General features: G+C 39.7%; 3 protein-coding genes across 6 annotated transcripts in view; 2 read left to right on the top strand and 1 right to left on the bottom strand.

The window, feature by feature from the left end:
* dab1b (DAB adaptor protein 1b) overlaps positions 1–3683 on the top strand; it is a 124280-nt gene extending 120597 nt beyond the window's left edge. For all 4 annotated transcript variants that reach the window (XM_088085148.1, XM_088085151.1, XM_088085147.1 and 1 more), the window contains 3 exons: positions 118–245; positions 680–786; positions 2018–3683. In XM_088085148.1, the coding sequence (XP_087941274.1) occupies positions 118–245; positions 680–769 (218 nt within the window). In that variant the 3' untranslated portion in view covers positions 770–786; positions 2018–3683. The remainder of the gene's footprint in view (positions 1–117; positions 246–679; positions 787–2017) is intronic.
* Positions 3684–6131: 2448 nt separating this feature from the next.
* c8b (complement C8 beta chain) lies at positions 6132–16485 on the top strand. Its single transcript, XM_088085146.1, has 12 exons — positions 6132–6395; positions 6721–6868; positions 8774–8921; positions 9842–9983; positions 10107–10239; positions 11943–12140; positions 12267–12507; positions 13604–13732; positions 13831–13994; positions 14499–14652; positions 16082–16153; positions 16274–16485. Exons 1-12 carry the CDS (start codon positions 6313–6315, stop codon positions 16426–16428), a joined length of 1767 nt encoding a protein of 588 aa, XP_087941272.1. The 5' UTR covers positions 6132–6312; the 3' UTR covers positions 16429–16485.
* Positions 16486–16789: 304 nt separating this feature from the next.
* On the bottom strand, positions 16790–22834 carry c8a (complement C8 alpha chain). The gene is made up of 11 exons (XM_042497084.2): positions 22649–22834; positions 22414–22522; positions 21160–21307; positions 20907–21054; positions 20411–20600; positions 20146–20328; positions 19228–19468; positions 19000–19131; positions 18680–18837; positions 18274–18499; positions 16790–17132 (listed from the first exon to the last, which is right to left on the bottom strand). The coding sequence occupies exons 1-11, from the start codon at positions 22756–22758 to the stop codon at positions 16981–16983; spliced, it is 1797 nt and encodes a 598-aa protein (XP_042353018.1). The 5' UTR covers positions 22759–22834; the 3' UTR covers positions 16790–16980.
* Between the last annotated feature and the right edge of the window lie 209 nt (positions 22835–23043).

The following is a 23043-nucleotide window of genomic DNA, read 5'->3' as shown; positions in this document are numbered from 1 at the left end:
GAGCAGATTAGCATTTAACAGTTAACACTTTGAAAAGTGGTACAAAACAAAGCTGAAATCTGATCATGTGTCCTGTTACTGCATTCACTGAGTGTTTCATATTTCCTCTCTCTGCAGCATCCACTCCAGCGCCTCAGCAGAGCTCATCTTCGGACTGCCCCCCCTCCCAGGCCAGTGACCCCCCCACGGATCACTCCCCTGTAGACCCGGAGGGAAACGCCAGCAACACTAAGGAGGAAGACTCAGTAAGTTCTGTCCCTGTAGGTCACATCCCCGTCAATAAGATTCATGGATCTGATTTAACCAGTGACTGGCACAATGCTATAATCAATTATCGTCATATGGATGTTCTGTTCTCAAGCGCATTGCATGCAATCACACACAGGAGAATGTCATGTGATTACTGGGACCAAATGGGATTGATTTTACCCTTTTTCAGGAATAATGTCAAGTCAATTAAATATGAAAGGTCAAAGATGATTTAGGTGATTAGATGGTATATAATAAGGTGTTTCGAGATAATTACAGTCATTATCCTAAATGTTTGGATGATGTTTTTTGGGGAAATGTGGGTGGATAAAAGATGCACTTTTTATAAGTGTTCACGGGCTGGGGGATCGTTGATTCTGCCAAAGCATGTCACCTGCAAATTATACACCTCTCTCTCTCTCCGTCTCAGGGCTCTGTTGTTGCAAGGTCGATCTCTCCGGCGCCCAGTGGAGCTCCTGATCCTCCGCAGGATCAGACCTGTCCACAAGAAGACAGCTAGAGAACAACAGAAACTGAGTGGGTATTTCACGGTCCCTCTTATTTGCCTGTTTAATCCATCAACTACCTTCACATTGTGCCGTGTCACATTGTGTCCTGCTCTTTTCATCTCTTTTCTGTCCTTCTACTCCCACTGCTCAAATGTTTTCACAACCCTGCTTTCCTTATTCACTTTTTATTTCCATTTGTCTGCCTTTTCTTTGCTGATGAGTGGTTTGCTGCCAATTGGAAAACAGCCTTGGTTCAGTTTTTGTCATGATGCCTCTCTGCATCACCCAAACCAAAGAGGAGGAAGGCACAATGTTGCCACCTGGTGGTCAGAGTTCGAACCTCACAAATACAGCTTCATGAATGGATGAATGAATTGGAAAATGGAAAATGAAACAACCATTCTAGCTTTCAGTCATCTGAGCATCAGAATATGTTGAGGTTTATTTAAGCCATTTCATTGAACATTGTGTAGGATTTAGGGGGATATATAGGCAGAAACGGAATATAATACATATGTATAGCTTATAATCACCTGAAAAAAAGAACTGTTGTATTTTCATTCTTAGAATGAGCAGTTTATATCTATAATCGCAGCGAGTCGTAGAGATCACCATGTTGCTCGTCCATCTTTCGACAGTAGCTCAAAACGGACAAACCAAACACTGGCTCCGGACAGGAACATCATACAACATAAGCATTGGAAAAACAATGATTTCTTAAAGTGAAACTGCTTTATTCGGTGTTTTCACCGATTTTGATCACAAGGTCCATTTGTTTTGGAGCGAAAGAGAACGATCTCTACAGATAATTTGGCTACAAGCTCTCAGCTGTGCAATAAAAGATCTCTGACTTCTAGATACAAATATGTCCTTAAATTTGGCATTGACAGGTTTTTTTGGAATCCCTTTTCTTTAAATTTCAACAACAGCTCATTTTTAATTTACATAAATTTACAACATAAATTATTCTTGTAAATAAACAGCATGTCTCCTCGGAGATCGAGTTCTCCTGCCCACAGAGAGCTATACTCCACATCAACACCTTATCATTTATTTATTTGTGTTTTTCTTTGTTTGTTAATTCATTATGTGGTCTGCCATTGCCATGAAAACATTATTTCACAATTGGATCTTTTCACATATTCATTGCCTGTTTCTCCCTGAGTTGCTGGAATCGGAGCAAATCTATAAACCCAGAAAACATTGTGTGACTCTGCTCTGTAGTGTCCTGATTTGGTCACTTGATTTTTTATTTTTAGGGGATGGAAGCTCTGAAAGGCAAAAAGACAGAAGCTCACAAGAAAGAGAAGAAGAGAGGGATGAGTGTAAACAGCAGCGTCTCTCACAGCTGGATTACACAGACTTGTTCTGTTTTTTTTCAACCTTTAAAGGATATTTTGGCAGGTCTGTACTAAGCTGGCTATCCTAGGATCTGCTCTCCTCCAGAGGGCCACACTGTACTGTACTCCTCAGCATGACAACCAGACTTTGGCTTCATTGTCAAATCACATAACCTTTCAACCAGGAAGTGACCTTTGATCTTTGACAGGAACCTACAGCGGAAACTGATGGCGCCGTCCTGCAACAGTTTAATGAGTTTATACCTGTGAGGATACGGCCATGGTGACGCTGATGATGCAAATTATTTTTCGGAACCTTTCAAGAGGAGCAGCGTCCTACTGTACGTGGCTGACCTTGGGTTTGTCCACCGCCACCAGCAGAGACTGCACACTGCAGATGGATTTTGCCAAATGTCCTCAGTGTTGCTTCACCGATTTTGCATGAACAGACTCGATGTGGATTCAGCGGACTCAGCTGTGAGCAAAACTGTTCTCTGCAGCTTCCTTCAAGACCCGAAACAAATGAAGAAATAATTTCTTTTTTTTATTTTATAAGCTGTGAATTCTTAGTCGATGACGCCGAGTCATTAGAGGGATCGAAATGACTTTGAGGCATCAAAATCAAAATTTGCCAAACATCTATTTTGTAAATAAGAATCTCCCCGGTCCCCCATACCTGAGCCTCTGTGCCATAAGATAGCTCTCTGCCTCTTGGATGCCAACTACCTGTGTTTCTCTCAAAGCAATGCCCTACCAGCACCTCCATCTTTGACGTCTGGATGTTTGTTTCACTTTTGCAGCCGTTAATTTCTCATTTCTGAAAACGTCTTATGTTTGGTTGGTGAGATATGAACTGTGAATCTGTGTTACATGGTCATTCAAAATAAAACCTGCTGTACCCGTCTCACTCATTTTTGAGCTTGAAAGAAACGAAAGGGGTTGACAAACATAAAAATAGCTACAAAAATCCTGCTTCTCCTTAAAGGTTACAGGTTTTTTTTAGTGAGCAGGAGGCAGATTTTCTTGCATCTTTGTGTTTCGATATTCTGCATTTCCAGCTAAGGTCGCTTTGTTTACAATTTGCCTCCTTGAATCATAACTGTTTGGTTTCTTGAATAAATAGCAGAATAAACCCACACTGATATGGCACGGCTTCTCAACCGCCAGTTCAGAGACAGTAGAGTGCATTTCGATGCCTTATCAGGTTTATTTTTGTTGTCCAGTCACTGTTCTTCTTGTCAGGTCATTTGTATACAGTAAACAGGTCATTGTTGTAACAAAGCACTTGGGCATATTGTAGGTCTGCTCCACCGAGTCCAAACGGTCAAAAAGCAAGGCAACTTTATATAACATGAACAATAGAGATATCACTATTAACTGCTAGACTTACAATAACAAATGGTAACCGTACCCCTGCTCGTGTAAGAAAAATGAGAAATAGTCCAAAATATTTTGTAAATTTTATTTATGGAATTAAGAATTGTCATGAAAAAGAGAAAAAAAGGACTTTTGTACGTCTATGACTTCCCCATACACTGTACCCATGCCACTGTTCAGTCACAAATAAAATATCATGTGATTCCCATTTTTCTGTCCAAGTTTCCTTACTTTCTTTAAAGATGTTAAATCTAACTTAACCACGTTAAAATTTCTAAAACAACTAAACCAATGTTTTATATTTTGTTGAGTTGTATTCCAGAGTTGTTATAATTTTGTTGGCTATTATTCATTAGTTTTTTTGTTTTTAATTTTTGTTTGCAATTCAGTTCAGTTTCACGTCAAGTCTATAGTTTGAAAATGTTTACTTAAAGTTAAGTTTTTCAGTCTTTGGGTATAGTCTCACAGGAGCGAAAATTAACATGGGCAGATATTTGACTTGTTGACGTTCACTTCCATTCAATGCAAGCAAAGAGGCGAATAAAACATTTGCTTCCAGTGGCAAAGCAAATTCTTATCTTTGCATTGCATGGACTTTTTGAAATTTGACCAGTGAGGTTGCAGCTTTAACAGATAGCAAAGAAATATTTGTTGAGGAGCCATTGTGTTTAACCAGCTGATATTGCATAATATCGGCTTTGAAAAATACAAACTGCCTCTGGTGAAAGATGCTGCCTGGTTGAGTGTGAAGACAGACATGACACAGAAGAAAATGGAAAATGTTCCAATAACATCATATTTCACCATATTTGTTAGCAAGCTATCATTACAGTAGCTACCAAGCTAACATGTATGTCACACCCGGCACTGCCCACATTCATCACGAATATTGCTTCGGCAGGTGATAGTCAAACGCGTGCATTGGCTCATATGTGACCGTACCCATACTTGTGCTGAATGTGGGCTGTGATGGGCATGAAGCACATGGAAAGCTAGCTTGCTAGTTAATGTAAGCTAGCTTGCTTCTTTAGCTTACCAAGAAATTATGTTACATTTTCTTCACATTTCATGTCTGTCTTTTGACTCAGTTTCAACATGGTTGTGTCTCCCATGTGAGGCATTTTTCATGGCCAATATCAGACAGTGTCAATTTAATATGGCAAACAATGTTTCCTTCACACGTTTTGCTATCTGTTGAAGCTGCACCTTCGCTGGTCAAAATTCACCAAAGTTAAACCAGAGGCAAATATGCAAACTTGCTTTGCCTCTGGAAGCAATTTTTTTGATGTGACCCTTTTCTCGCATTGAATGTATGTGAAAAGGAGGCAACATTTGCATGCATTAATTTGGTTCATGTGTGACCATGACGTTAGTTTTAGGTTGTTTTTTTTTTATTAGGTGACGAACCCTCTGCTTGGTTCCTTCGCTGTGTCTGTGCTTTCCCATTCCAGGACTGCAGACCTTGATTGAGATCGTCAGCGTCATGGGACACACCTGGGCCCCGTGTGATCCATGCACATAACTCAGCTCAGCAGTCAGTCCATGCTGGCAGACGTCCTCACTACACCTCTTTGCTTTGTGTTTCCTTTTTCCTTGTGTTTCCAACACCCATACAGCACATTTTCACTCATCCACTCCCTACATCACTGACTCCACAGATTTATCCCATCTGTCTGTGACTTATATTGATTATACTTTTTGTTGATAAATCACTTTATTTGTTAATGTCTCCCACTTTTTATCCAGCCTAAGAGCTGGGGTGTGACAGGGCATTTATCAGAGGCGAGCTTTAAGAGGTTCAGGAGGCAATTGACTTTCTTATTTAGATGTCCCATTCTCAATAAAAATATGCACCAATGCCTACGCTTCTGCTTCAAAGACCACAAGTATATCTAACAGAGGCTGCTCTCCTCACACATACTCTGCAGTAATGCTCCATGCAGTCAGTCATTGTCATGAGATACGTGTTTGGGGTATATTAGTGTAGTCATTACTTGTTCTCCTCAGTGCTGATTTGATCACATAAAGAGTAGCACAGTGTGAGAATAATTACAGAAGCATTTAAAATGTACTTTAAGTATCAAAAGTAAAAGTACACATTATATTTGCCCCTATATATTTATTATGTATTTTGTATGCAGCATTTATTGTAGCTGGTCCAGGTGGAGTTTGATTACTTTTTATACAGAAATAATTTTTGATGAATCTGCCAACAACACATTTTAGGGATAATATTATTAATAATATTAGTTGTAGCGGTATTTGTACCAGTTGTTAGATATTAGTCGGTATTAGTGTTGTTTTGATTTTCAATAAGTAAACGACAGCTGAGTCACAGGATTGTGTCATTCTGTTAAATCCCAAATCGCCGACAGTAGGCAAAGTTTAAAGGTCATTGGTACACAAACATGACTGAAATGTTTTCAGCTTTGTTACAGGAATTTACCAAATTATAAAGCCGTCATGTTCCGCCACTGACGTGTTATCTACAGCTTTTCACATTCATCACATTTCTCCCTGTGATACATGATAAAGTTTACAATAACTGGAAAACATCCAAACCTCCTGGGTCGCCTGTTAAACTTTCTGATTCTGCTTCACTACAAACCTGATGTCTGTGTCACAGCTGAGTTAAATACACTCTGACAGTCGACCTGGTACCACAACGCCTTGTCTTGCAGCTCCGAGGCCTGCAGCAGTGTTGTGTGTTCAGCTCCACCTCTGAGTCTTATGGCAGCACTGACTTCATATCCAGGCCAGTATTGATCAGTGTGTGTTTACACAGAGAGCCGAGCAGTGTCGTCTCCTCGTTCAGTCAGTCATATTAACTTGTAAGCATGCTTCCTGTGGTGACACGGATGAGTGCGCTCAGTTTGCAGAGCTATGTACTCTATGTTGCCTTGAGCTTGGTGCTGCTAAGGTAGGTACACGTTTTTTATTGGTCTGTTTATTAACAGATTGCTCAGATATTTTCAATTTTCTGATTCAAATTTCCACTGAGGTTAACTAATGTACCAATCTTTCTGTCAAAGACATGTTGATTTCTGATAATGATCAAAAATAGTTTTCAAAATGTTTTCACTCTGAGATTAAATGTGATTTATTGAACACTTTTCGAACTAAATTGGCTGTCTTAAGATCTGTCATTAGTTCTTCATGTAGCCTAAAACACTTTTGCTTCCAAAAATGTCTGTTAAAATAAATGTCACTTTGTTTTTGACTTGTTTCTCATCTACATGTCACAGTGAAGTTGGCGTCACCACAGCGAGCGATGAGGGGCCCGGTGTTCGTGAAACTCGGTCGGTGGGCGATCAGGTGGTAGTTCATCCAGTGGACTGTGTTTTATCAGAGTGGAGCTCGTGGTCGCGCTGTGACACCTGTCAGAAAAAAAGAGTAAGTATGATGGCACCCAACAGGTGATGGTGGGCCCTGAGGGACATAACAGCTACGATTCATGGCATGCGTTTGTTAGCCCAGCAGGACTCCACAATGTTTGTCTGATAATCTGTTATCAAGAGGGAATCACTCATAGACTGGATTTTGTGCTCATGTTCAACATACCAAAAATGCTATGCAGCAGTGTTAGCGTGAGCTGATCAACTTTGTAATAGTGAAAAGTGTAAACCTGAATGTTCACTCTTGAATACCATGTTAATGGTATCATCTGATGTTAGCAGCTTCTTGTGCTCCTTAACATTCTTATATTCAAATAGCAGGAAAAAATTAATTATTTGCATTAGAAAACATTTTTTTAAAAAGCTTTCTTGCTGAGCGTTATGAGAAGATTTGTGCCACACTCATTTCACCAGGTAAATAAGAAGATACAGCTAGCAACTGGCTAACTTAGCTTAGCATAAAGACTTGAAACAGTTTAACAACTGGCCTAGATCTGTCTGATCCAAAGACACTGTAAAAGTTGACATAGCCTTCAGGTCTGAATAGTGAAGCCATTGCCCAAGCGCCTTTAACCTGCATTATGTCTAATGGCCAGCAGGAGGCGAATCCACTGGTTGCAAAAAGGGGTCTGTTTGTTTACAAATCAATGTGAAAAAGGACCCTTCCTCTCACTTGATTTAATACTGTACATCAGTTAAAATTTTCCAATGAGCTGAAGTTCTCAATCTCTAATTTCAAATCGTCTTCAATATAGTTTGATGTTCACCTGGTAAATTATGGCCCCATTTAGAGTAAAATTGACCATAAAGCAAGGTAGTGTGGTTAGCTTGTGACAGACAAATCGTGGTGTTCAGATCCACCTCTCGCTCTTCTGCCTCAAGAAAAACAAAAGCAAGATGGCAACGGCCAAAAAATTCCAAACTCGAGGCAACAGTAGTTTACAAACCAATGAGTGATATTCACAGACTGTAAAAATAATGGACGTAGCTACCCATTAAGTTGTGGACTCCCGTTTTGAGTCCTCGACTTTGACATGTTGGCCGTGGATGAGCTGTGGCGACGCCTCTCAGACAGCCCGTCACCCTGAGCAGCCCTGCCCGTAAACAAGCATAATATAATGATAAGTATAGGGACTATATAATGATAAGCAGTGGACCAAAGATGGCACCTAACCATTCCAACTGAGTTGCTTACCTGGTGAATACGCTATGCGGCTCACTTAATATGCGTTGTGGTGTTCCTCCCACTTGTCTCATAGACTCGTGTAATTTTTTGCTGCAAATACCACCTGTGGCCATCGGGAAAAATTTGCTGCAGTGGCTGAGTGGCTTACCTGGGGGCCTGGTGATAGATGGCAGTAGATGGCAGCTTTAGCACAAAAAGACTTTTATCAATCTTTCACTTTATAGTCAATAAAGTAAATAAATATATTTCCCAAATTGGCAAAGTTTTTCTTTAATTGAAAACTATTGACATTAACAATCAAGCAAAACCAGTGGTAATGTTGTGGTAATCATAAGTAAGATTAGATTTGGATACAGTCAAAATAGATTTGGTTAAATAAATCGTTTTTACGTTACAGTGCAGGATTGAGACATAACTCTGCAGTCTGAGGCGTTCAACATCGTGACCCTTGTGGGCTGTTTTTTCTGTGAGGCAGAGAGCTCCACTGCTGGCAAAGGTCTCAGCTGATGTACTTCAGTGCTCAATCTCATCCACTTTACAGGAGGGGGATTAATAACCTTGACATGACAAAGTGAAAACAGTCCTCTAATGGGATTTCAGCTGTTATAGTTCCCCGGAGCGGTTTCTGAGCTCTTCCACCACCTTTATTGGGTAGTGCTGAGCCTTCCTCTTTGTTGCTCTGACCGTTTGTATGTTTTTTCTCTCTCAACCTTCCAGTTTCGCTATGCTAAACTTGAGCAGCCGTCCCAGTTTGGAGGGCAGCCGTGCAATTTTCACGGCAGGGAGGAGGAGGCCTGTAAGGTTCCAACCCGCTACACCTGCGACAACGTTCCTCTGTGTGAGGGATTCCTCTGCACCCAAACAGGTATCTCCTGCACCCTTATACCTCTATGCTCCATCCTGCCCCACCGCCTACGTCTTCTAAGCTAATCGGCTGTAGCTTCATATATAGCAATCTAACTTTCAGCAAGAAAGCAAAGAAGCATATTTCCAAGATGTCAAAATATTGAGTTCATTAATATGTTTTAGATTTTGTTTTGAATATTAACCGTTGCTAAATGCCATGTTAACAGTGTCTAAAATGGCTGTTGTCACAATACTTTGGGCCATTTCCAGCTGCTTTTATAGCAAACAAAAGTCCATATTATTTAACAAGAATTGGACATTTCCAGCCATGTTTATGCCTACAAAAGCAGTTATTATTACCATGTTTATAACGACAAAAGCTGTTATTTTGTACAGAGTGGGAGTTTTTCTGCCATGTATATAACAACGTAACCGGGTATTTTTGAGAAAGAGCTTGGATCGCTTTCTGCCGGGTTTACGGCAACAAAAAAGTACATTTAAGTAGAAGCTAAAACACTTTCAGCTGTGTTTATAGCAATAGAAAGTGGGTACATGTAACAACAGTTTGGGACATTTCCAGCCATGTTTATAGCCACAAAAAATGATACATTTTAAGAAGAGGTAGGCACATTTCAAGTTGTGTTTATATCAACAAAAACAGGTATGGTTGGCCCATCTTCGTAATAACCAAAATGGGATTTGGCACTGATTCTAAGCCAAAAAAATGATGTTTTCTTAACCCCAGCCATGTGTTTTTGTGCCTAAACCTATCAACATGTTAACTACAACATTGTCACAACATAAATTGAAAACTAAAACATAAAGTTTTAACGTATCTGCTTCAAAAGTAATATATCCGTGGTTTACAGAATTGTACCATGGCTATATTTATTTTGATGAATGGATTGAAATGCCGTCCACGTCTTTCCTCTCCCTCAGGTCGCTGTATTCCCAGGACTCTGCAGTGTAGCGGGGAGGATGACTGTGGGGACATGTCAGATGAAGCCGGCTGTAAGAAGGTTTCCAAGCCCTGCAGGGAGGAAGCTGAAGAGTATTGGGGAATTGAAAACCTTGCCAAAGGGTGAGTCACATTCCCATTAGTCTGCAGTGTGAGTCCCAGATATTTTCGAGGACTTGGATTCGTAAACATGTTGCTCTCCTCAAATCAATCTGCTCACTGTCAATGCTGCTGCTCTTCTTTCAGGATCAACATCTTGAACAGTAACCTGGGGGGAGTGGTGCTTGATAACAGATACTACGCTGGCAGCTGCTTGCCTCACTACATCCAGGATGTCAGATTCAGGAAGCCTTATAACCTGCAACAGTACACAGTGCAGGTGATACCGGCTGCTAATTACACTTTTCTATATTGACAGATGAGTTGATGAACAAGATTGTAGTTTTTTTGGTATCACTACCTGATCCGTCATACTTTTTCAGAAGTCGAAAAAAGGTATAACTACTGTCTTTATTAACTATTAATAAGTCAATTACATATTCAATTACTTTATAAATCAGCTATGAACCATTAAGAACAACATTTTTTAGGTTGCGAAACTGTGGAAAATCCCTTTGACCGATTGGACCATATTACTTCTGGAAAAGGGCTGCAGAGGACCTGTATTAAAATGTATCAATCAGTGACTTTATTAACAGATTACCAACATTTAAAACTTAATTATTACTATATATAGAGGCAAAACACCAGCCAACCTGGCAAACTAAACGTTGGTCTTATTAACCCTTTAACACCTGCACTGACAGCTGTTTTCCTGTGCTTCATTCACATACTTTTCAGGAACAGGCAATGAGAACTTGGCAAGAGATGTTCCACAAATTGCAAAAAAACCCAACCAAAAACCAAAAAAAACAGTGTCAGGTGAAAAGGACATGACCTTTGAGCGAATTAGCGGAGTGGGATTATTAGATATTATCAAAAAAATTGTTCATAGTTCTTATAATTATACTGTATGTTCAAAATTTTGTTACAAAAATATGTACATATATTATTATTTTTAACGCTTTTTGAGGCCATTTTTGTTCATTTTTTCTTACTTTTAATTTCCTTTTTTTGTTGCTTATTTTTGGATGATATTCCTTTTTACTAATTTCTTGCTATTTTTTGGGCCCTTTTCTTGTTAAGTGTCTCATTGCCCTCTTCCCATGTTTTTGAAGAAATAAAGCCAATTTGCTTGGGTTTTAAAGGGTTATTTGTTTATAATTGCTCTGTGGAGAATTAGCAAATGATTTGTTCATATGAATAAGGCTATTAGTTAAGTGGTGCCATTTTTTTGCTTATGTTTTCAACCAGTAATATTAATGGTTTGTCTTTTATCTATTATCCCATATTCTAAACATAGCTGTCAGTATTTTTTTAAGTAATATTGCATTGTTGTAGTAAGCAAGATTAGTCTCTGCTCCACTTTTCAAAGGTCTCTGTCTTGTCTCAGACTTGACTGCATTTTTTACTTCTCTCAGTGTGGGATAAAGACGACTTGGGATTTTATTTCAAGACCAGAGTGTTGAATACAGATGGTTACGTTTGTTTAAGCTTCTCAGTGTTTGTTTGTATTTGTTTGTCGTAGAAAACAAAAGAAAATTCCCGTAGGACAATATAAAATTCACCTCTTTAATGCCTTTTAATTATTTTATCAACAAAGCATTTCTCGTGATACACTTACACACAGACACACACTCACACACACACACACACACACAAACACACACACACACACATATACACTCTGCAATAAAAGAGGTGAATGAATGAGGAATGTTCATTTGTTTTATGTGGGTGTTTTTATGGAAATGAGAATCTTTCAGATCAGTTTGAGGAGTGCTATTTATGACCTGAATGTTCCATATTTCATCCTAAGTGTGTCATGCAGCGTGGGACTCATAATGATCCAGTCTTGGTCTTGTCTCTGTCTGGATACACTCTGATCTTGGTCTCGGTTTAGGTGGTCTTGACCACTATGCTGTAATACGATCCTGCCTATGAGACACTTAAAAGTAAAATTTTCTCCTTGTGTATTTACAGACAAAAGGCTCATATGATTTCACCATGGAGTCTTTTGAGTCATACTCTAACTACAGGGAGCACACCATAAATGAGCGCATGTCCCAAACCGTTGTTTCCTTTGGCTTCGCCATTCCGGGGATAGTTGAATTTGGCTTCAACCATAAGAATTCCAAATACACCAGAGCAGAAAAGAAGATTCGCCGTGCATCAGGCAAGGTGAGATTTCTTTTCTCCTGACCTCTGCACAACCTAACAGATTTACGATTTATAGCCTACAAGTCATTAAAAAACCTGAAAGCAGTAAACTATTCATCACCTGCCTCCTGCTGATTCACCCCTCAGACTAACAGCTTTGTGAGGGCCAAAGCTGAACTGGAGTTGGCCCAGTACATGCTGAAGTCAGATGATTTGATGCTGCACCCTGAGTTCCTGCAGCGCCTGCGCTCCTTGCCACAGACCTATGTTTACGGGGAATACAGACAGATCTATAGGGACTACGGCACACACTACATCACAGAGGCTGCCCTTGGAGGAGACTTTGAGCACACCATCATCCTCAACAAGGAGAAGCTCGCAAAAACAGGTAAATATAATACAATAAATATTAGCGGCTGCTGAACTGGAGTCACAGGGGTCTCAGGTAATACACATTTGGTTTAATTTCTCCGCCTGTTGCAAGAATGCATAAAGATACTTATAATGATCTGATACTGTGGTTTGGCAATAGCAGTGACATCATCTATAGTATCATCCTTAAAGGGACAGCTTGCCCCAAAATCAATAATACATATTTAGCCGCAACGATTCTGCATTTTAATGGAGAAGCATGGCATTTCTAACACAATCAGTGCATGCTATAATGTTTATTTTCAGATGTGCAGGGAAGCTTTACCTCTGAGAAACAATAAAGGTCAAATCCATGATGGCCACTCCACTGCGTCTGATGTTCAAACACGTTTAATTGTTTTGAAACAAACAGTGAAGAAAAACATACAGGGTGTCATTTCCAGTGTCTAATGTAATGGAACTAGATGGCACTCGACTAGTGGTGCTCAAAGTACAAAAAAAACGTAGCGTGCACAGGAAGCGTGCATCGACTCATGGACGAGAGGTTTGTGCTCATGGGAGCACAAGATGTAAACATTAATGGCGTCCTTCTCGGCTGAGCTGTAATGTTAGCTAGGTCAGTGGTGTTAGGTGAGCTAGCAGTAGATGCATGCTTCCTTCTCCACAGTAATGCGGTCGGTGGCTGTAGTTTGGTGGAAAAAACTGTTCAAAATAAGGTATATGGATTATCTTTAGTATTCAAGTCATGATTTCTGGAAAGAGACATTGCTGTTGAGTTTTTCGAATGTTTTTTTTTTTTTTGCGCTTTGAGCATCGTAAGCTGAGTGCCATCTATGTCCATTATAATGGAGAGAAGGCAGACATCTCTATGGCTGATCTCCAAAACTCGATGCCTCACACCAAAACAATTTAGCCTGATAAATAGCACCTAAGTTAAGAGGGGAAATATGCATTTTTAATTTTTTGGGTGAACTGTCCCTTAACACTGACACCAAGTGATAAATAGGTGATAGATAAACCATTGCATTCAAAAGTTGACCCTCATGGCCCAATTTCCTGAGTGATAATACAATGTTGCAGTAACCACTCCGTGACTCCTCTGGTTCCTCTAGATTATACTTTAGACGACTACAAACGCTGTACACAGTCAGGCCTCAAGGTCGGGGCCAACATTTTCGGCGTTTATGTGTCTGCTGGTGTTCACGGTGGATCCTGTAATGGCCTGCTGAATGAGATGGGAGGTGAGGTTTTAACCAAACGCCCTGCAGAATGTTTTCTGTTATACATCAAACAACAAGAACTGATGGTAAAAGTCTGAAGTAATTCTGTCTCTTTCCAGAGGACACTGAGCACGGCAGCATGGTGGAGGACTTTTTTGCAATTGTCAGGGGTGGAAGTAGTGAATCCATCACTGCTTTGGTGTCTAAAAAGCTTCCGACCCCGCAGCTGATGGGGCTGTGGGGTGAAAGCGTGCGTTTTAACCCTGACTTCATTCGCCAAACAGTGAGTTTTTCTGTCTCAAACAAGTTTTGCCTCAAGCTCTTTTTCTAACTTACCTTGGCTGTTTGTTTTCATTCATATTACATGCTATTATCCCATTCGTTATTCTCTCTTATCTCTGTGTTTCCTGTCTCCCACAAACTATTGTACAATTAAGACATTTTTTTCTTCTTCTTTAATGTTTCACCAAACCAATTTCCCGCTGTAATTAAACCATCTACAAGGAGTCTGACCTGGCTAATTGACGCAGAAACATTTACAAAAGAGTTGGTCAGTGGTGGTTACAGCATTGGCACAGTTACAAACAGGCAAAGTACAGCTAGGCTGATCAACAGCGAGTTGGAGAACAAACAGCAAAAGATGCCAAATAGCAACTGAGCCAAATACGAATAAGCTGGGTCAAGTTTCAGCACTTGTGGGGCTTTCCAGTTGGCTCTATAAATAAATACAGGAACTGAATTTGAACGGTATGAAGATAGTTCACTAATAACATTTGTTTCTCATTAGACACGGCCGCTGTATGAGCTGGTGACCTCCAGGGACTTCTTCCATGATGCCACCCTGAAGAGAAACCTGAAGAGAGCGCTGTCAGAGTACCTGGAGGAGAATAGTCCATGTCGATGTGCTCCCTGTAAAAACAATGGAAAGGCTGTTTTGAGAGGTACTGCAGGGTATATTATTTTAGGGTGTTTATGACAAATTTTATGGTCCTATTTCCATCAGTTATTGACTGAAAGCTCACTGCATTAATTATTTCCCAATCTGTGTTTTGTTTTCACTCACAGTTTGTGCCAAAGCTTAAAGGGATAGTTTGGATTTTTTTAGGTGGGATTTTATGAGGTACGCATCTATAGTCAGTGTGTTACACTGCCTCAGTTTGGGGAGGCAGGCAGAAATCGGACATGGAGGCTAAGTGATGCACTGTTGTGTTGGGGGGCCGCAGCAAAACACATTTTAGCCATCTAAATCATCAGCATCAGTTTTGGCGTTCTCTATATTCAGAATATTTCCATCACTTTACCAGCAATTTCCGGATGGAAACCGCAGCCCTTTTATCGCTCTCTTCAAAGCCAGACTTCATGAAGAAAGACAGCAATTTAACATCACTGAGCATAGAGCTGCTGTTTTATCATGCCTCAATACATTTATTTTTTGACTTTGGTGTTTTGAAAGGATACATTTGGATACACTTAAGTCACACCATAATACCAACTAACTAACTGATCGAGACAGCCTTAGACCAACATTTACCATATTTGGCAAACTAAAATTACTGTTTTTATTAATGGAGTCTGGTAGTTTTGATGAGAGCATAGATGAACTGCTTCTCCAAAAGAACAGGCTGTCTGCGTCAAGGTAACGTGATAAAAATGTTCTAAATATAGCATACTTTTAAACTGATGTTGATTTTTTTAGTTGGCTAAAATACATTTTGCTACTGCCCCAGCCCAGACCTTCGAATCCAAACGCTCCACTGTATTTGAGCTGACTGATTTGTCTGGCATAGTGACATGAAAGCTGTTTCATGGTTAAAATTTAAAAAATGACCAATGAGGGATGCGATGGGGACTGATGCTGTTTTCAGGCTGTTGTTAGGCAGTGCATTGGAACCACTGTGGACTAATAACAACAATGGCAAACACTCCAGACAAAGTAGACGCTGCTGTTGTATCATAGTTTGTTTTATTTCACTCTGAACCACTCTTAAAATCCTTCATAAAATCAGTATGTTGGCATGGCTACACATCAGTGTGGACTTAAAAATGCATTAGATTCAGTCGGATACGTTGTTTGCTGTAATTGGTTTGGGAAAATTAAATCCCACAGAAATGGGATTTCATTTTCTCACATCTACTGTAGGTAATAACACACTGGCTATAGATGAATATCTCAAACTTCCTGACTTAAAAAAGCTGAACTTTCCCTTTAATTTTTAGTTATACTTAAAGAAACATTGACTGTCATTTTTAGAGTTTATGTTCACAAACACAAAATAATAGTGCAGAAAGGGACTCTGATGATGTTTACAGTGGTGCTAATGATATAAGTGATGATGAGTGTGAAGGACATATCTCAATGTCTCTCAACAGGGACCAGGTGTGACTGTGTGTGTCCGACTGGATACTCTGGACAAGGCTGTGAGATCACAAATAGACGAAAAGGTTAGCTTTCAAGATCCAAAACACAAAACACTGCAAGCAGCATTATTTTATTTATTTGTGATAAAACCTACTGAAATACAGAAACAATGATATGAGATATGATGTGGCCCCTTCTGACAGATATAGCCACCGATGGCAGCTGGAGCTGCTGGGGTGCGTGGTCATCCTGCAGTGGAGGAAAAAAGACGAGGAGTCGACAGTGTAACAATCCAGCACCCAGCGATGGAGGCCTGGCATGCAGAGGACTGCAGCAAGAGTCCACCGATTGTTTTTAAAATTGTCTCAATAGCCCTGACATAAAGATTTATAAGTAAAATCCTCATTTAAAAATAGCTCAGTCTGTGGTGTGTTTCTCTTTTGACTTCTTGGTGCTACATAATGTATCATATTTTAACAGAAACAGACCTGACCTCAATGCAATATCCTCAATTGATATAATATAAAAAATATTAAATTGAGTGTTTCTGAATATGTCTTCTCCTCTGTGCAACTGCAGTATCGTAGCATTTAAGCACTGACCAAAATTTAATCTTCATATTCAAGGCAATCTCATACAAAGCATCTAAAGCACTTTGACTCTTGTACTTTGATAAGGTTCAGAGAGAAACACACACACACACACACACACACACAAAGTAAAGTCTTCACATCAAAATATTTTATTGCTACTTGATATAAACAACATCATATTGTGTGTCCTGATAAAGGCAAACAATTTGTTTTCTCTTTGAGAGTTCAGACAAATAAAATTATTGTGGAAGAGCAGCTTTTATTCATGAAAGCACACATATTATGCTCAGCATTATAACCCTGAAACCCGAGTGACTTTAACAGTGCTGAGTCTGAGAGGAGGAGCCTAGGCAGGTTGCTCCGCCCCCATCAGGTGCAGGATTATCACAGGTTCTTGTCCGAGTCTTTCTCCCCGATGCACACGATGACCAGGTCCCCCAACAAGACCATGAGCCATCTGTCTTTGCATCTGTCAAGGAAAATCAAAGGGGTTTGAGATATAGACAGAGAAAAAGATATCTGTTTTGAAACAAGAGGTGTCTGCACAGTTATTACTCCATCACATCCTCTGATGGGAGATAGTTCCTATTAATCTGCACAAGAAAACACTGCTGCACACGCATGAGAAATCTTACACTAATCTTACACTAATCTACACAGTTAGCATAGCTTTGCACGACGACAGCTCTCCTGGCTCTGACTAACACATTATCTGTTAAATTTGTTTAAAACAGCAGGCATAGTGACTTCATGGAGCCTCTGCTGGTTGCCTGAAAGACATCATACTTGCTTCACAAAGAAGCTTGTCAATTTTACCTTCTTGGTTATAGTACGAGTTTAACAATCAGGAAAAAAAAATGCTTTTGTTTGAAAGCAGAGATTTGTACTGTTCGACTCAGACCACCCAGCCGGCATCAGATGCCACTATGACATCAGAGAGATGTTGGACTCTTACATCAGACAGGTTTAATACTTTGGTTGAAATGACACCGGCGTGGCATCCTCTTAAATGTCCACACACAAAATTAGAATTTCATGCTGTGTGGAGGCTAGCATGATGTTTTGCGAACGCTGTGTTTTATTCTCCATATCTTCCGACTAAATGTCGGTTTAAATCAAGATGATATTTGCATGTGACATTTGGCAGACATTGTATTTTGGATATTTTACAACACAACTTAAAACCAACAAAATATCAAAGTCATTGATCATCAGTCATCTACCTCAAATTGTTGTTAACATCAAATTTTTCTGCTTTGCAAAATAGATGGACACTATTTTGTGGCAGCGCAGATCAGAGCTGGAGCCAATAAATATCTGCGGCTGCTGCCTTTCCCCTTAAATACAAAAGTCAGATCTTAGCACATGTTGGTGCACTTTTTGTGCACAGAGAAAAGGGATCTACTCTTTATGCTCAGCTAAGCTAACCATGTCCTGTCTCTAGCTTCATGTGCAAAGGCCTGATGTAAGAGCGTTATTGAACTTCTCTTGTAACTCACAGCAAGAATGCAAAAAAAATGTTTAGCCCAAAATATAAAACTATTCCTTTATTTAAAGATTGATTTGAATGTGTTTACCTCAACTGTTTTTAATTGTGATAAAAGTCTCACCTCTTCTAAGAGTCTCTTCACAGGCCTCCCCATGGTAGCCCAACTTACAGATGCAGTTACAGGAGGTACCTGTGAGGACAGGGATGCCGTTGTGCCTGCAGGGGGCACAGCGACAGGAGTCAAACTGCTGCAGATATTCTTCCCAACCCCTCTGCAAGTTGGCAAGCCTTGTGCCGACATGGTCAGCAGCTGTGCTGAGGCGCACTAGCTCATAAATTGGCATGATCTGGGTCATAAGGGAGGAAGGACAGAGACAGGGAGAGGAGAAAATGTAATAAAAAGCAGATGACCACACCATAAAAGGCACCAAAACAGTGTGAGGTCATAAATGAATAAATTCAAATGTAATTTTTTTTGTGGTGTTCTTTTGTTTAAGAGCATAAAATGTCCAATTGTGTTAAGTCACCTCGTATTCGATGAGTGTTGGGTTGTATTTGAGGGATGCTCCCCAGTTCCTGTAGGTGTTCGGGTTTCTGATAGCCAACACGCCACTGCTGCTGACTGTGACTCCCCCCTTCACCAAAGTAACAATATCCTCAATGACAGCTGAATCAGAGTCTTTGGCTACATTTCAAAAGGAAAGAGGAATAACATTTGTAATACGAGCTCTGACAGACAGCACTACAATAGTCCCTCATCTTATATGTCGAATGGAAATGAGATATAGTTACAAATAAAGAAATGATGAACTCAAATTCAAAACTCTGTAATGATTTGATGTCTCACCTTGATTAAATGATCCTTTTTTATTGCATGGATTCACACCCACTTTTAGATCTGTTGATATAGCGTCGGCGGAGGGATAGCTTAAACCGATAGAGGCTCCAAAGCATCTTCCAGCTTGTTTACCCTCCAGCTCTGTGAAAGTGAGACAAGAGAATGAAACTAAGGGTAGTTTGCATTGTATTTTCTCTAGGATGACAGTGATTAACAAACTGCAAAAGCCCACAGTACTTGATTCTGCCATAGCTGTTTTGTTGACAACCACGACATATTCGAGGGTTCCCCCCATCGTTCCCTCTGTGACGTAGTGGGTGCCAAATGTGCTGAAGAAGCGGGAGTACGTCCCAAAGTCATACTGCTCTGGTAGCTCCATGAGTGAAATGTAGAAATCTTCATGAAGCATCAGATTATTACTTCTCATCTTGAAGTGGGCTGTTTGCACCTTGGACCAAAGCCTAATGAACCCAAGGTCCTGAAAACAAAGGGAAAGATTTTATAGGCAATTTTTCTTTTTCTTTTTTTTTTTTGGAGGTGGAAATAGTAATAATACTAACAATGAAAAAAGTTTTGTAATTTTTAAGTAAAATGAATAAAGTAAAATGAAACTAACTTATTTATACCCTAAATACTGTCCTTTCTTTTGGCATTGACACTTAGAACTGTTTTAAGCGGAAATAGCAGTTTTTCACTGTAACTTACCAATATGATGTAAATGTTAACGGCACCATTTAATGGCTATAGAACAATGAAATCGTCTGCATTTAGACCGGTTTCCTACTAGCCTCACTTTCACTGTGCGGCTCTGTCGGCTACCAGGTGATGGCTTGATTTACATCACAAAGGAAGTGTGTCAATCATTGCACAACCAAAACAGCAGGAGGATAACACTTTCATTTTCCCCGCTAGCTATCACCAGTTACCAAAGCGTGTCAATGTCAGTTCTTGGCAGTTACCACCTCAAGAAATGGAGATGACAAATAGTAGAACAACCAAAGTAACTGTTTAAAACAAACACACTGATTCAATAGATCGCAAAACAAAACACATATTTCCCAGAATCTTTTTAAAAACCCGACAAACTCCCACCTCAACTGATTGCACTTCACTTGTCATGTGACACACGTTGACCCTTGGATCAGGAGATCGTACCTGATTTTTATGCTGCGTTAAGTTCTTGAGAAAGTCCGATTCTCTGCTTCCACTCAGTCCCACTTCAACATAATAGATCCCAACGGAGACGCCGCCATTGGAAGAATGCATAGTTTTCCTCGCATTCAGCAGGCTCACCACATCTTCATAGTATTCTTGAGAGCCCTCTGACGTAGCTTCAGCCTGTAACAGGTTAAACGTTATGTCAAAATGTCTTTATTCAAACGGGTCATTTATTTAGCGTAGAGATCAATCATAGCTTTACCACAAACTGGTAGGTATGGTAGTTGTAAGGTTTCCTGTAGTTCTTCTCATCGTCATTGTAGTGCAGGTTCTCGCAGAACGCATCATAAATAAATTTCCTCCATTCACCGTTATAGACATATTCACACTTTCCTCCAAAGTACCTCGGGTCAAGTACATGATCCACAAGGTCTCCAGTCAAGATGTTGAAGCTGGGCAAAGTAGAATTCAAATTTCAATTCAATTAGTAATTATTAAGAAAAATTAATTAAGATTAATTGTCAAGCAAAAGAAGTAATGGTATGATTTGTGTATATTTCCAGTGTTTCAAAGCAATCTGTTGGACAAGGAATCATGATTTTTAATGAGTTGATGATGTATGTGCTTATTGGTTTGTTTTTTGTTTTTGTTTTTTTACAATGGACCTGGTGATTCATTTGCATTACTTTAAAACCTCCTTAGATGTGATATAAACTACGTTAAGTAAATAACATCACAAAAATCCTAACGATATTTACCCCTGAGTGCCACGTTCAGCACCAGGAATCGGCATTAGCTTTGAACACTTGTCGTCTCTCTGGTTGAAGTGTTCACAGTCATCTTCATCAGAAAAATCATCACAGTCTGGCTCTCCGTTACAGCGAAGAGACTGGCTGATGCAGCGCCCTAAATAAACAGAAATAGATTTATATTTCCTGCACAAACCAACAGACAAAACATCCTTCATGTGAAAGAGACTGTGTAATGTGAGTGGTCGCTGATGGGACTTGCCTGTTTCTTTGCAGGTGAAGCTCTCTCCACAGTAATCTGTCACCAGACACTGTGTTGTTGCTGTTGGACATGCCAACTTTTCCCATAGTGTGTCAATGCATACTGTGCCGCCAAACTGTGAGGGCTTCTCCAAGTATCGGAAACGGACCTGAGACAGAGTTAACAATGAGTTAGCACTTGAAATCACCCAGTCTATTCCCTTATACCAGTGATGGGCAACCCGTGGCTCTGAGGCCACTGATAGCCGTTAAGCACCTCTATAGTGGCTCACTTGGGCTTTTACAAAACAAATATATCCATATGGTGTGTTTTTTTTACATTTTAATTTTCATTATCATTGTTGAAGCTAAAAAAGCGAAAAAGTGATCTTACATTCCCCAGTTGCAAAAAAATGTGTCGTCTATACACTGAAAAAAAAAGATGATTCAACATTTATACGACTAAAATGTGTTTATAGCCTGGTGTCTTTTCCTCTAAATTTTGCAAATAGCAGTGACAAGACTTTAGCCCCCCCCTTGCGTGGTTAGCTGTGAATTCAAGATATGTAATAATGCTTGGACACATGTTTTTGCTTTGACCACTAACCCTGCAAAATTTGAGTACCCAGCAGTCACAAATAGCTCATTGCAGAAACACATATCATTACCTTGTGGTAAAATATATTAATGAATGCTTATTCAGACCCATTAGTAATGTTGATAGGAAAATTTAGACCTAGCAGGCAGTGTTACCTTCATTATAGGGCTCAAAGGCAACTCTAGACTGATTTTTATTTGGCCAATATGACTCTTTTCATAGTACAGGAAGTAGGCCCAGCATGGTATTATGTTTGTAATAGTGCAGTTAAAATCACATAAATTAAATGTTAAGTTTTGCATTCCATAATATCTAACATTTGAACTGTAGGATATACAAGTGATTTTAAAGATCCTAAATGAGTGGAGTACTTTTAAGCCTAAAATACCAGGAACACTGTAAAACCAGGGTGCAATTTTACTGGCCTTATTGTAGCAGAAGAACTGATATAGTGAAATCATTATTCCCTTTGGACCTGTTGATCATCTAATCTATGTATTGATCTGAACTACAAGATACAAAACTGTCTCAATTGCAGTGTTTCTACTCAGAGTTTTCTAGTTTTACTTTTCCAGGAATTGAACACGTAATGTAAACTTTGCATATCACTAATCATTACTTGCATTCAAAACCTAAGAATTACTTATGCATACAATTTTTTGAGAAAAATATTATTACCTTTTGGTCTGTGCAGGAGTTACAAGGAGTCCAAGATGACCAGCTCCCCAGCCTACAGTTGATGGGTATCGGCCTGTTTACAGCTCTGGACCTCCTCGTCCCAGCCCCACTGAAACCCCCAAAACACAATGATCATCTCAGTTATGTTTCTAATACCCATGGTATATATGAGTAACAATGCTATCAAGACATATTTAAGCACATGTTATAGATATTGAAGCGAAGAATACAGCACCTGTTATAAGCAGCTGTCCATGGCCTCCTGGATGCATTCACAACTGGGCTAAAATAGACAGACAGATGCAGTGTGTATAAAGTTAGCAGTAACTTTAGAAATATCTCCATAATGAGTAGCTAGTCCTTTAGATTAAAATGCCACATCACAAAACAGCCGTTGTGTTGTGACTTCTACCCCTGCAGTCTTGACCAACTAACCACAGTGAATGATTGATCAAGAGTAAACACATGCTCTTACAACAGTTGGGAAAGTTTTTTTTTTAATGATCTGTAACTTACATTTCTCATCTTCACCCCTGTGAACAATTCAGCCAGAACATGGTGTTCTAATTTACACTTTGAAAGTAAAAACAGTAGAAAGGAAAACAGTCCCGCAAACACCTTAAACTAAAA

This window comes from Plectropomus leopardus, chromosome 12 (genome assembly GCF_026936395.1).
Source record: "Plectropomus leopardus strain MGB_pleo_1.0 chromosome 12, ASM2693639v1, whole genome shotgun sequence".
Taxonomy (NCBI): domain Eukaryota; kingdom Metazoa; phylum Chordata; class Actinopteri; order Perciformes; family Serranidae; genus Plectropomus; species Plectropomus leopardus.
This window is presented reverse-complemented; position numbering and strand designations above follow the sequence as displayed.

Bases quoted from the DNA above. Each gene is read 5' to 3' on its own strand.
- c8b (XM_088085146.1), top strand. From the start codon at position 6,313: ATGCTTCCTGTGGTGACACGGATGAGTGCGCTCAGTTTGCAGAGCTAT. The intron at 8,922-9,841 runs GTATCTCCTGCA...CCTCTCCCTCAG, and splicing joins ATTCCTCTGCACCCAAACAG to GTCGCTGTATTCCCAGGACT. The intron at 10,240-11,942 runs GTGATACCGGCT...GTGTATTTACAG, and splicing joins TGCAACAGTACACAGTGCAG to ACAAAAGGCTCATATGATTT.
- c8a (XM_042497084.2), bottom strand. From the start codon at position 22,758: ATGGAGATATTTCTAAAGTTACTGCTAACTTTATACACACTGCATCTG. The intron at 22,523-22,648 runs GTGCTGTATTCT...TGGGGGTTTCAG, and splicing joins TGGACAGCTGCTTATAACAG to TGGGGCTGGGACGAGGAGGT. The intron at 21,308-22,413 runs GTAATAATATTT...ACTCTGTCTCAG, and splicing joins ACTCCTGCACAGACCAAAAG to GTCCGTTTCCGATACTTGGA.